The sequence below is a fragment of the Hyperolius riggenbachi genome, chromosome 1, assembly GCF_040937935.1.
Source record: "Hyperolius riggenbachi isolate aHypRig1 chromosome 1, aHypRig1.pri, whole genome shotgun sequence".
NCBI lineage: Eukaryota > Metazoa > Chordata > Amphibia > Anura > Hyperoliidae > Hyperolius > Hyperolius riggenbachi.
Window position 1 is genome coordinate 357,065,637 of NC_090646.1, and position 13,947 is coordinate 357,079,583.

Genomic DNA, 13,947 nt, shown 5'->3' on the forward strand with positions numbered 1-13,947 from the left:
GCCTTATATAGATTAGAAATGGTCAGTGAGATGTAAATTGTGCAGTATATGGTTACACACTGCATTGCCCCTAAATACGCGCTTTAAAAGTATACCAGAGCTGAGAGAATATAAAAGTTTTATACCTACCTGTGGCTTCCTCCAGCCCCATGCGCACAGATCGCTCCCACGCCGCCATCCTCAGTCTTCTCCTTCTTCGGTACCGGGTCCGGTAACTTTAGCCAGTCGCAGCCAGTCTGCGCAAAAGAAGTGCGCCTTCTTTCACATCAGAGCTTGCGTTGGAGAACGCTCAAAGCATACGTTTTGTTGTATGCTTTTTAATGCGTTTTGATATGCGTTGCACTGCAGTGAGTGTGCGTTTTTAATCTGTTTTCAATGCGTTACAGGACATAGGAAAACGCAGATAATTTTTTTTTCTTTTAGTTTTCAACTTTCTACATTGTTCCTCTGTTGTATTCTGGGACTGATTGCCTGCGTTAACGGATTAAAAACGCGCATAGTGTGCGTTTTACATCGACTAACATTGTAACGCATAAAGCTAGCGTTGGCCAAAAAACTGCGCCTGGGTGCAGTGGAACGCAACGCACAAAAAGGCTGCGTTATATGTGAAAGCTAAAATGAAAGTCTATGGACTTTCATTTCACCTTGGGTAACGCAAACTTTATCCTTTGCGTTGAAACGCAGAAAATCTGCCCTAATGTGAAAGAGCCCGATGCATAGAGTGTACATTTCTTTTGCGCAGACTGGCCGCGACTGGCTGAAGTTATGGGACACGGTACCAAAGAGGGAGAAGACGGAGGACGATGGTGTGAGAGCTAGCGATGGGCTTCCAAGTAGGAAGCCACTCAAATTCATGTATAAAATGAGGCTTAATTGCCTCAGGTGTGCGGCTGGGAGAGAGGGGGTTACTAACCCATAAGTCCGTTGTCTTCTATGCATTCCAAATGTCTTGCACACGTTGCAAGACTCACTACCGTGCACTTCCTCCTTCAAGCCGGAAGGAGGAAGTGCACGGTAGTGAGTCTTGCAAGACATTTGGAATGCATAGAAGACAATGGACTTATGGGTAAGTAACCCCCTCTCTCCCAGCCGCACACCTGAGGCAATTAAGCCTCATACTCGGAAGCCCATCATTAGTGGGAGCGATCTGTGCGCATGGGGCTGGAGGAAGCCCCAGGTAGGTATAAAACTTTTATATTCTCTCAGCTCTGGTTTCCTGTAACAATAAAAGTGAAGCATACTTTTCATCGACTGTATGCTTCACTGTACCCAACTCAGTGGGCTCTATTCACGATAACATGTGCGGTAAATTTTTTTATTTTTTGGGGGGTCGCAAAATTACCTCCAGTATTAATTACCGACATTTGAGTATTAAATTTACAGTGTGTGTTTTATGTTCGATAAAAGTGTGGTAAAATGGTCAATAAACAGTAACGGTAATGTTGCGGTAATCGGTCGGTAATATGTGCTTTTTTTTGACCATTGTAGGGCAGCCCATATTATTGCCACCCATTACATAGAGATGACCCAGGAAAGTCTGTCACATTTAAAGTGGAACCTCAACTCTTTCTCAGGACAGAAAACATATAGAAATGCACCCTGTATGTATATAGAGAGTTTAGCCTGTCTAATTCCCCCTCATCTGTGAATAATCACAACTGTAATTTGAGCTCTCAGCTGGCTGCCTCAGCAGAGCAGCTAATTTGTAAACACAGGATGTTAACCCTATGTTTCTATTAAAGCAGAAAGTACACACACTGGAGATTTACTGCAGGATTTGTATCAGTTGTAAAAAATGTTTTTCTTTAAAGGTTATTATGCTGTTGCTTATCTTTTAGAGCAGAGCGGAATTTCAGAGAGGAATTGGCATCTATAAAATAATCTATAAGACTGTACGAGGTCTGAAAGTGTGCCTTGAGATTAGACACACTCTTCTTCTCTGCCTCCTATGTAAAATTGACATAAACTCAAGCAAACAAAGCACAAAAGGCTCCATCCTAAAAGCCAACAGCAGAGAAGTGAAATTATCACCTGTCATTTGTAGGTGATAAAAAAAATCCTTAACACCAACTATTCAATTAAGAATTTAAAATTGGAGATAGATTTTGAGGTAATTACCACACGTTTACCTCACTTTTAGGCCTCATTTCCACGGACTGTTAATAGGCAGTGAAATGCCTCTCAAACTCTCACAACTGTTCAAGGCTGCCTGGTAACTGCTTGCTGAGCACACAGCTCAACAGTCCGTGAAAAGGAGGCCTTACCGCAAGAGGTAATTTAGGGAGAAAAAAAATTGTGAATTTCAAAATGGAGATATTTTGTTCGGTATTTATCACTACCTAAGGCCTCTTTTCCACGAACTGTTTCTAGGCAGTGAAATGCCTCTCAAACTCTCACAACTGCTCACTGCTGCCTGGCAACTGCTTGTCACTGCCTGGTAACTGCTCACTGCTGCCTGGCAACTGCTTGCTGAGCACACAGCTCAACAGTTTGTGGAAAAGAGGCCTAAATTACCTCATGCAGTAACCCATTGTGAATAGAGCCCAATGAATCACTCAGCACTTGCGATAGCGATTTATGTGAGCAAGGCCTTAGAAATAGCTTAGTAATGTACTACTAGTGGGTTCCAGGCCTAAGGCCTGGAACCCACTAAGGTCTCTTTTCCATGGACTGTTGATAGGCAGTGAAATGCCTCTCAAACTCTCACCACGCATACATTTGAAATTGGCTCCGGTAGACTTGGGCACAGGATACAGACGGTATATGGCTGTTCCTGCTTCTGCACAAGTCTGGGCCATGTTAATTACTATTCCCTCTCCAGGCCACCATGGATAGTGGGGGAATGATATAATTCGGCTTCCAGCGATTGCTGGAGGCTGAATTATTGTGTTTTTTAAGCAACTTCGGCTCCGTCTTCTGACGGTGCCGATGTTACTCACTGACAATCGAAGAAAGAATCGCACACCTCTATGGAGGTGCTGGACCAGTGTAGACTTGCAAAAAAAATTGGAAAGGTCCGCACACTCTGATGAACCAACGTCCAGGTTTATTCAAACAATGTGACACAAGTCCACTCCATATACCGACGACTCATTTCGGGGCCCCGCGGGGTCCCCTTTGTCAAGGTAAAACAGTACAGAATGATGTTACTCACTGAGCGCCGCTATAGATGTGATTCCTATAATAGTCTATGGTGGCGCTGGCTGCGCCCAAATCTAGCAGCGCTGAAAAGCACTGCTCCGCTCACAACTGCTCATTGGTGCCTGGTAACTGCTTGCTGAGCACACTTCAACTGCCCATGGAAAAGAGGCCTAGTGGCCACTAATGATCCAATCTTTTGCATCCAATCTTACCAAATCTATGTAGTAGAAGGGTAAATTGAGTGAATATACTGAATGGATACTTCAGGCAGTTACCTTATATTACATAGAAATGGTAAGATTGGATGAAAAAGATTGGATCATTAGTGGCCCCTTAAGGCCTCTTTTCCACAGGAAGTTGAACTGTGTGCTCAGCAAGCAGTTTCCAGGCAGCAGTGAGCAGTTGTGAGAGTGTTGGTAACTGCTTGCTGAGCACAGTTTAACTGCCTGTGGAAATGAGCCCTGAGGCCTTGTTCACATTGGGCTCTATTCACAATCACACATGCGGTAAGAGATTTTTTCCGCTATATCACCGATTTTTTTCCGCTATATCACCGCCAGTGATAATTTACGCATTTTTTACACATTCACTAAAAATGTTCCGCATGTTTCCCGCATGTGGAAACAATGCGTAAAAATTTTTGGGGAAACGTGCGTAATTACATGTAAACATTCGGAAACCATGCGTAAAAAAAAAAGTGGCATAAAAAACTTGTCCAAAAGTCCAGCAAACACAGCACTCAAGGCTCCAGACTCCATTTAAGTCAATGGGAAGTGAAATATATCACCAAGTACTAGTAGGTGATATAAAATAAGTAAAGTCAGAAATAAGGCACCTCTTTTTTTTTTTTTGTGAATTTTTATTTTTTTGCGGGAATTACCAACTTTTGCGGACTTTTACCGCATTTTTTACGCATGCAGTTAAACAATGCGACCGGACATTTTTTTTATTGCATGCAGCCAACTGAAAGTTGGCTGCATGAAAGCCCACTAGAGGGCGCCCCTGATGCGTACTTCTGATCTCTGGCGATCAGAAGTAACAAGAAAGGCCGCGATGAGCGGGCCTTCTTGGTTTGCTTTCCTCGTTGCCATGGCGACGAGCGGAGTGACGTCATGGACGTCAGCCGACGTCCTGACGCCAGCCGTCTCCGATCCAGCCCTTAGCGCTGGCCGGAACTGTTTGGTCCGGCTGCGCTGGGCTCAGGCAGCTGGGGGGAACCTCTTTCACCGCTGCACGCAGCGCATCGCCGCAGTGCGGCGGCGATCAGGTAGCACATGCGGCTGGCAAAGTGCCGGCTGCGTGTGCACCTTTTTATTTGATGAAAATCGGCCCAGCAGGGCCTGAGCGGCAGCCTCCGGCGGTAATGGACGAGCTGAGCTCGTCCATACCGCCCGGCTGGTTAATTACTATTCCCCCTCCAGGCTGCCATGGATAGTAGGGAAAGATGTAACTCTGGTGGAGTTTTATCGCCACCTAGTGGATGCGTCCAGCTAATGGAAAAGAACCAAGTGTTTTCCGGCAATTTTCTGCGCATTCGCTCGTTTTTGTGCTTTTGCAGAGCGCTTCTGTCTTTTGATCCAGAAAAAAATCCAGAAACAAATGCAATGTATTTTTTTTTTTTAAAACGCTCACGCAATTGCTTGCCAACGCGATTTTGGGAGCGTTTTGCGTTTTTCCTATACCTTCCACTGAGACAAATAGCCTCAAAAATGGCTCAAACACCGCTTTTCAAAGTAGATCGCAAACAAATCGCTGATATGAACTTTCTCATAGAGGATCATTGCACAAGCGCTTTCAGGGCGATTTTAAAAATCTTAAAATTCTACAAAAACAGATAATGGGCTCTATTCATAAAACATTTCCTGAAAAAAAAATCTTGGAGGGAAAACACCGCATCGGTATTTTAGACTTTTGTGTGCTAATTCATAAAAATGTTTACACTTGCGATAAAAGGTCGAGGAATTCCCGCACTAAACTAGCAGTGCTGGCTGAGTTGATACATTGGGCTCTATTCATAAAACTTCTGAGTCGGAAAAACTCCTGGAGGGAAAATACCGCAGCGGTATTTTACACTTCTGGGTGGTCATTCATAGAAATCTTGCCAGCTGCGATAGCAGAGCGGAGATCTCCCGCTGAAGGCTGGCGGTAAGCTGTCGGAAGGCAGGCGGAAACATTTCAGCCGGCAGAGTCCCTCCGTGCACTGCTCTCTCTGGGAGGTCTGTCCCATTCACTTGTATGTAATCCGCAAAATCAGAGGAAGCGGTATTTCCCGTCCACATACCACTTCCTCTAATCTTTATGAATGGCCATTTTGTTACTTTTTTCTAGATAAATCTAGAAAAACACTGGAGAAGGCGGAAATTTCTCGCTCTGCTGGGGGATTGTAGATTTTTATGCGGGAACAGCTTTTATGAATGCCCACTTTGCTAAATGGACGGGAAAATCCGCTGTTTTGAGCGGAAAACTTGCGGTAACCTTTTATGAATAGAGCCCATTTTCTCTGTGTAGAGACAGTTACTATAAAGGAGGCAGCCCCAACTTCCCTTTAGATGTGCATTTTCTTTTAAACTGCCTCTCCTTGCCCTGAATCTGCGCTGAATCTGTCTATTAGTCTTTCTAAACAATCTATTTAATTGCCACAGCTTAGAACTTCCAGAAATGTTACACATGCAGGCTTTCTGATGTAAAATTTATCTGAAAACAGGTACCGAAGGGGTTAAAAAACACAGCCTTGGTATTCCTGGATGCCTTGTTTGCTCTGCTCTCACTGCTGCTGCCTGGGAGGTCTGTCCCTATTAGCTTGCCTGTTAGCCGCATGCTTATCGCGTTATCTAAACAGCCGGTATTCTCCGTTCCCATTCCGCCTGCTCTAATCGTTATGAATTGACATGTAGTGACATGTGTTGTGATAATCACCGCACAAGGCGGTAATTTCCCGCACTGCTCAGGAATTGTAGCTTTTCATGCGGAAACAGCTTTTATGAATGGACACTTTGCTAAATGGTCGGTAAAGTCAGCTGTTTTGAGCATTCCCGCTTGTGGGAATGCTTTAGGGCTCGTTTCCACTATCGCGAATCTGCATGCGTCCAACGCATGCAGATTCGCACATGTAATGCAAGTGGATGGGCCTGTTTCCACTGTAGCGTTGTTGAGGTGCGTTTTTTTTCAGCGGTAAAAAAACGCACAAAAGAGCCAACGAATTCGCCTGCGAGTGGAATGCTTGCGAATCGCCGCTAATGTATTTAATAGTAAAAACGCATGCGTTTGTTACATGCGTTTTTACCCGCGATTTCACGTGCGATTTCGCACCTTTTTCAATTTTATTTTGCCCTGGCAGTGTCATGGTTAATTTTGCATGGCACCCTGCCATGCGAAATCGCACTCGAAATCGCGGGTAAAAACGCATGCGGAAACGCATCCGCATGCGTTTTTACAAGCGTCGGAATGCCGGCAATAATCGCGTCGCAACAGTGGAAACAAGCCCTTATGAATAGAGGCCATAATGTGAACAAAGCCTTAGGCCTTTTTTCCATGAACTGTTTATAGGCAGTGAAATGCCTCTCAAACTCTGAGGCCTGGAACCCACTGAAATCAGCAAACGCAAAACGCAACCGCTAGCGTTTTGTCTGAGCGGTTTGCAAGCGGATTCATGCGCGTTTTTGGTTGTGTTTTGCAACATTGTATTTTTTTGCCCAGCGGGTGCGTAGCGTTTTGCGTTTTTATCCTGATTGGTCCTGTGAATTATTTTTCATTTTGTTACAGTGTGCTGAACCGCAAAACGCTAGCAAAACCGCTCAGTTTAGGTTTTGCTGAGCGTTTCTGCTAGCGTTTCAATACTTTACATTGAAGCGCTAACGCTCCCAAAATGCTGCAGGTCTTGCGTTTGCGTTTCTGGGAAACGCAAACGCTCCTGTGGAAGTTGCTCCATCCATTAACATTAGCCCAGCGTTTTGGCAAACTGCTAGCGTATCGCAGTGCTGCCAAAACGCTGCCAAAAGCGCTCCTGTGGGTTCCGGCCCTTACAACTGCTCACTGCTGCCTGGTAACTGCTTGTTGCTGCCTGGCAACTGTTTGATGAGCACACAGCTCAACAGTTCATGGAAAAGAGGCCTAACTGAGTTTGAGCCCTAAAGCCTCTTTTCCACGGACTGTAGATAGGCAGTAAAATGCCTCTCTAAGGCCTCTTTTCCACGAACTGTTGAGCTGTGTGCTCAGCAAGCAATTTCCAGGCAGCGACAAGCAGTTACCAGGCAGCAGCGAGCAGTTGTGAGAGTTTGAGAGGCATTTCACTGCCTAGAAACAGTTCGTGGAAAAGAGGCCAAACTCTCACTGCTGCCTGGTAACTGCTTGCTGAGCACACAGTTCGTGGAATAGAGATGTTTTGGGATGGTCAATGAGATGCAAATAATTCCATGTTGATGCAGGATTATGCAAATTTTGTATGCAAATTTATGCAGCTTGAAATGAACCAATCAAGTCTCACCCAGGTTTAATTTCGTCTATTTTCAAGTTGCATACATAATTTGCATAATCCTGCATCAAATCAGAATTATTTGCAAGTCATTGGCCATCCCTAAAGATGTGATGTAAAATGTAGGCCTCTTTTCCACAGACTGTTGATAGGCTGTAAAATGCTTCTCAAACTCTCACAACTGCTCACTGCTGCCTGGTAATTGCTCACTGCTGCTTGTTAACTGCTTGCTGAGCACACAGTTCAACAGTCCTTGGAAAAGAGGCCTAAGCATGCCAGGGTTGAGTTGGGTTGTGGTACATGAACTGGAACTAGTTGTGGAGATTTGGAGCTTTGTACAGAGCTTATCAGATTCTGAAGGCTAATGATTAATTACCCGACACCTTTCAATTCAAGTTCCTGTACAGCAACAGATTCATATAAACTTACATTTTAAGTTCATCTTTTATTAGCAAGACAACCAATACTATGCAGGATGGCGTCCTCATTGATTTAAAAGCTACTCTTTCACAGCAATGTTTTGTCAGACACTAATGGCATATGCCAGTGTTTCTCAAACATGTCCTTGTGACCCTTCAACGGTGCATGTTCTGCAGGCAACCTTGCCTATGAATAGATGAGGTAATTAATGTCTCAGCTAGGTGGATTCCATGTAGCTGAGACACTACTTCCCCACCTGTGCATAGGTGAGGTTGTCTGCAAAACATGCACCGTTGGGGAGTCCTGAGGACAGGTTTGACAAACACTGGCATATACCATGTGTAAATTTTATGAATAATGTACAACCATGGTTGGCCTTCTCCTATGAAAGATAATCATCACTGTCTGGATGAAGCCCATGTAAAAACGTGGGAAGGTGGCCCATTTAGGAAAGAGGAGGAGGGGATGTGTCCTGCCTATATGAGTCAATCTGCTGTGTGGTATAACTAGATCTATAGCTTTTCCACAGGTGGATTATTTGGCATCCCAGAAGCTTGTTATAGCACAGGTGTTATAGAGCGCAAGGAAACCTACTGAGCAATGCAGACTGCTCTCGCACGCCTTTCCCAGCGCAACACGTTACTGGTAATGTGGATGAATATCTTGAAGATGCAAAGATTTAATCCGTACTATGAACTTGCAGAGTCAGGTAAGTGCTCGTGTTAGCAAAACTTTAGAAGCGGAAGGGAAGATCATGCTAAAGATTTGAGAATATGTTTTGTGGCTGTCGTTCTAGTGCAGTTATCCTTTCAAATATGACATACTGAGATGGCATCTGTATTTAGATTTGTGTTTGTGCTCTATTCACAATGCCTTACCGCATGCGGTAAAATAGTATGTGCAAATTATCACCCAAAAGATCACAATTGTGTAATTCTCAAAGATTTATCTCCCCAATTTTCCACATGCGGTAAAAAGTGACTACATTTCCTCCACTTTGAAATTTTTAATTGAATAAATGTGCGGATAAGTGGTGATAAAAAAAAGAAAGGTACGGTACTTATCCGTTAGCCGGGCGCATCCTCTAGGTGGTGACAAAACTCCACCAGAGTTACATCTTTCCCTACTATCCATGTCGGCATGGAGGGGGAATAGTAATTAGCGCCACCTGCCGGATGCGCCCGGCTAACGGATAAGTACCAAAGGTACTTATCCGTTAGCCAGGCGCATCTGGCAGGTGGCGCTGTTGATGTTAATTTCAATCATAATTACTTCACGTCAACCTGTGAATGTAAACGCCGGATGCGCCCGGCTTAAACAGATCAAGCCGCCGGCTTGCTTTGTGTCTCGCTCTTCTCCCCCTCTTGCCCTCTCTCCTATAGAACACTGGGGAGGGGACATGCGTGTCCCCCCAGAGTCGTTCGGCGCAATGCCGCGACGAACAACTCTGGGGGGGACACGCATGTCCCCTCCCCAAGGCTCATAGGAGAGGGGGCAAGAGGGGGAGGAGAGCGAGACACTCACGAAGCAAGCCAGAGGCTTGATCTGTTTAAGCCGGGCGCATCCGGCGTTTACATTCACAGGTTGACGTGAAGTTAATTCCAATCATAATTACATCAACAGCGCCACCTACCGGATGCGCCCGGCTAACGGATAAGTACCAAAAGAAATAAATAAAAAAAAAATCCTTATCACCTATAGGGGGCAAGTGATGATGATTTTCGCATATGCTGTTGCAGTCTTAGGGCTGTTTTCCACGGACTGTTGAACTGTGTGCTCAGCAAGCAGTTGCCAGGCAGCAGCGAGCAGTTGTGAGAGTTTGAGAAGCCTATCAACAGTCCATGGAGAAGAGGCCTTAAAGAGAACCTGTACTGAGTAAAAATATTTAAAATAAACACATGAGGTAACTTCAAATGAACATTACATAGTTACCTTGCCATCAGTTACTCTCAGAAGCTCACCATTTTCTTCTGACAATAATCCCTTCCAGTTCTGACAATATTTTGTCAGATCTGAAATCTATCAGTTGCTGTCAGTAAAATATCAGTTGCTGTCAGTTATAGCTGAGAGGAAAACTGATGTACCAGGTAAATGTCTATGTTTCCCTATTGCCCAAGTGGGCGATGTTACAGTTTAACTGTGTGCTGGCCAGAAAGCTGTTATGGGTAATGCCCATTTTCAAAATGGAGGACAGAAAATTCACTTGATCACAGTGAACAAACAGGACGTGGGACAGGAGAAAGACACTGAGGAGTAGACTACATGGAAGGTAAGTATGACTTGTGTATGCTTATTTTGATTTTAATTTTCAGTTCAGGTTTTCTTTAAGGTGTGTACACATGCACTACCGCTGGCAACGATGGGTGTGTCAGGCCCTCCCACTGGGCGGGCGTTCCAGCGACAGTAGTGCCTGTGTACAGTCTGTCAGTCAGCCGAAAGCGCGTACACACGTGCTACTGTCGGCTGAAGTCCGTCCAGCAGGAGGGTCCGGTGGACCAGTCGTTGCTGGCGGTAGTGCGTGTGTACGCACCTTAACATGGAGCCTTTCGAACTTTGTTTAAGTTCATGTCAATTGTATGTAGAAGACAGAGAAGACGGGTGTGCCTAATGTCAAGATGCACTTTCTGACCTCATACAGCCTTTTAGATGATTTTATAGATGCCGAGAAGGAAATTCTCCTCTGCTCTAAAAGATAAGCAACAGCATAACTTTAAAAGAAAAACATTTGTTACAGCTGATACAAATCCTGCAATAAATCACCAGTATGTGTACTTCCTGCTTTAATGGAAGCAGACATAGGATGAACATTCTGTGTTTATAAATTAGCTGCTCTGCTGAGGCAGCCAGCTGGCACAGTTGAGAGTTCAAATTACAGTTGTGATTATTCACAGATGAGGGGGCATTAGACAGGTGAAACTCTCTATATACATACAGGGTGCATTTCTATATGTTTTCCTTCTGCCCTGTGCAAGAGTTCAAGTCCCACATTGGCTATCATGCATAAGGGCTCTTTTCCACTGTTGCGGTGCGGAATCGCCTGGATTCCACCGCGGACGAAATCGCATGCAGATGCGTTTCCGCATGCGGATTTCCCCGCGATTTCGCATGCGATTTCGCATGGCAAGGAGCCAGGCGAATTTAACCATGTCACTGCCTGTGTAAAGCTCCATAGCTTTACATGCGAAATCGCGGGGAAATCCGCATGACAAAGCCGCATGCGATTTCCCTATTAAAAGGATTGCGGGCGATTCGCCCGCATTCCTGCCGCACGCGAAATCTGACGGCTCTGCCGTGCAGATTTCCCTCGCACGCCAAAACGCACTCGCACGACGCACAAGTGGAAACAATGCCATCCACTTGTATTGACTATGCGAATCCACATGCGGTGCCTGCATGCGGATTCGCTATAGTGGAAACGAGCCCTAAAGCATTCCCGCATGCGGTAATGCTGAAAACAGCTGACTTTACTGAGCACTTAGCAAAATGTCCATTCATAAAAGCTGTTACCGCATGAAAAGCTACATTCCAGAGCAGAGCGATAAATTAACACCTTGTGCAGTGATTATCTCAACACATGTCACTAAGGCCTCTTTTCCATGAACTGTTGAGCTGTGTGCACAGCAAGCAGTTGCCAGGCAGCAGTGAGCAGTTGCCAGGCAGCAGCAAGCAGTTGTAAGAGTTTGAGGCATTTCACTGCCTGTAAACAGTTCGTGGAAAAGAGGCCTAACTGTCAATTCATAAAGATTAGAGCAGGCGGTATCAGGACGGAGAATACCGCTCCCTTCGAAAAGGCAATAAGCATGCGGATAACAGCTAAGCTAATGGGACAGACCTCCCAGGCAGCAGCAGTGAGAGCAAAACAAAAAAGGCTTTCCAGAATACCCAGGCTATTTTTTTTTTTTTAACCTTTTGGGTACCTGTTTTTAGATATTTCACATCAGAAAGCCTTCATGTGTAACATTTCTTGAAGTTATTCTAAGCTGTGGCAATTAAATAGATTGTTTAGAAAGACTTAGGGCCCGTTTCCACTAGAGCGAATCTGCATGCGTTTCCTGCATGCAGATTCGCATAGGCAATACAAGTGGATGGGACTGTTACCACTTGTCAGGATTTCTGAGCGTTTTTCTGTGCAGAAAAATTCTGCATGGCAGAGACCTCAGAATTCGTACACTGCCTTGTGGTGTGTGATAGGAAATTCGCGTGCGTTTTTTGTATGAGAATTTTACCGCAAATTTGGGTGCGTTTTCGCATAAAATCAGTGTAAATGCACACAGGCACTGACATGGTTAAATGCGCATACTCATTAACATATGCGAAAACGCCCGAATTTGCGGTAAAATTCACATCCGTGTGCGAATTCGTTTTTTGCGTTTTCCGCGACTAATGCACAAGTGGAAACGGGCCCTAATAGACCGATTCAGCGGAGATTCAGGGCAAACGGAGGCAATTTTAAAGAAATGCACATCTAAAGGGAAGCTGGGGCTGCCTCTTTTATTGTAAGGCTGTCTCTGGAGGAGAAAATGTATCAACTCTCGTGTTTCCGCAAGCCTACCGCCAGCCTAGTTCGGGAGATCACCGCACTGCTATCGCAACTGCAAACATTTTTATGAATGAGCACACAGATGTCTAAAATACCGAATACGGTATTTTCCCACACAGATTTTTTTTTTTTACCGAACACACTTTTATAAATGTGACAGGCTTTGTCGTCTCTGTGTAATGGGTGGCAAGCATATGGGCTGCCCTACAGTGGTGGTCAAAAAAAGCTTTATTTCCGCACACATTACTGACCAATTACCGCAATGTTACCGACCGCTTAACACACCGCAACATTACCGACTGTTTTACTGTACTTTTATCGAACATTAACCTCCTTGCCGGTCTAATTCCCGCCGGCAAGGAGGCAGCACTGCACTTTTTTTTTTTTTTCCTTCAAATCATGTAGCAAGCCCAGGGCTCGCTACATGATAGCCGCTGAGCGGCGGCATCCCCCCACCCACTCCGATCGCCTTCGGCGATCAGAGTAAGCAGGAAATCCCGTTCAGAACGGGATTTCCTGCAGGGCTACCCCGGTCGCCATGGCGACGGGCCGGTATGACGCCATGGACGTCGGGACGTCATGGGGAATCCCGATCCACCCCTCAGCGCTGCCTGGCACTGATTGGCCAGGCTGTGCAGAGGTCCGGGGGGGGGGGGGCGGCGGCTCGGCGCGCCGGGTAGCGGCGGCGATCGCGTACTACACGCAGCTTGCAAAGTGCTAGTTGCGTGTACGAAAAAAAATTATGCAAATCGGCCCAGCGGGGCCTGAGAAATCCTCCTGCGCAGGTTACCCCTCGGGATAACCGGCAAGGAGGTTAATCACACTCAGTAAATTTTTTGTGAATACTCAGAAAAGTTGGTAATTATCACTGGAGGTAATTTTGCGACCAAAAAAGTGTTGTTGTAAATAGAGCCCTATAGGGAATGCAAGATTCTGACTGTAATTGCATTCCAGCAATCCTTACTACTGTTTATGACCCAGGTGAGGCCCATAAAACAAAAACCAGCAATAGGACCCTGAAGCCTTTTAAACATCATCTTCTTACACTATCCAAAGCTAAAATGTTCCTTCCTATGGCTGAGTTTCCCAATCTTAAAGGACACTCGATGCAAAAATAAATTAAATTATTGTATCTTCCTCCTCCTAAAAATGACTTAAGATATTCCACAGTTTTGTTTTAATCTACTTTAAGTTTTACATTTTATTTTATTATTTATTTATTTTTATAACTCAATGACACATACATTGACTTATACCAGAGCTAAACTCTGTAAACTATTGACTCTATCTCTTTCCTGCTCTCAGGCCTGGTGCACACCAGAGGAGTTTTTCTGAGCGTTTTTGAGTTTTTAAATCTGCTGCTAATGTTATCCTA

The 13,947-nt window shown here is 45.0% G+C and overlaps 2 protein-coding genes across 2 annotated transcripts in view; one reads left to right on the forward strand and one right to left on the reverse strand.

Moving 5' to 3' along the window:
- The window catches only part of RFXANK (regulatory factor X associated ankyrin containing protein), a 78,607-nt gene that overhangs the window by 61,083 nt on the left and 3,577 nt on the right, over positions 1-13,947 (reverse strand). The window lies entirely within an intron of this gene.
- The window catches only part of BORCS8 (BLOC-1 related complex subunit 8), a 32,365-nt gene continuing 21,988 nt past the window's right edge, over positions 3,571-13,947 (forward strand). Inside the window, exons 1-2 of the mRNA XM_068234190.1 lie at positions 3,571-3,647; positions 8,562-8,741. Of these exons, the coding sequence (XP_068090291.1) occupies positions 8,633-8,741 (109 nt within the window). The 5' untranslated portion in view covers positions 3,571-3,647; positions 8,562-8,632. The remainder of the gene's footprint in view (positions 3,648-8,561; positions 8,742-13,947) is intronic.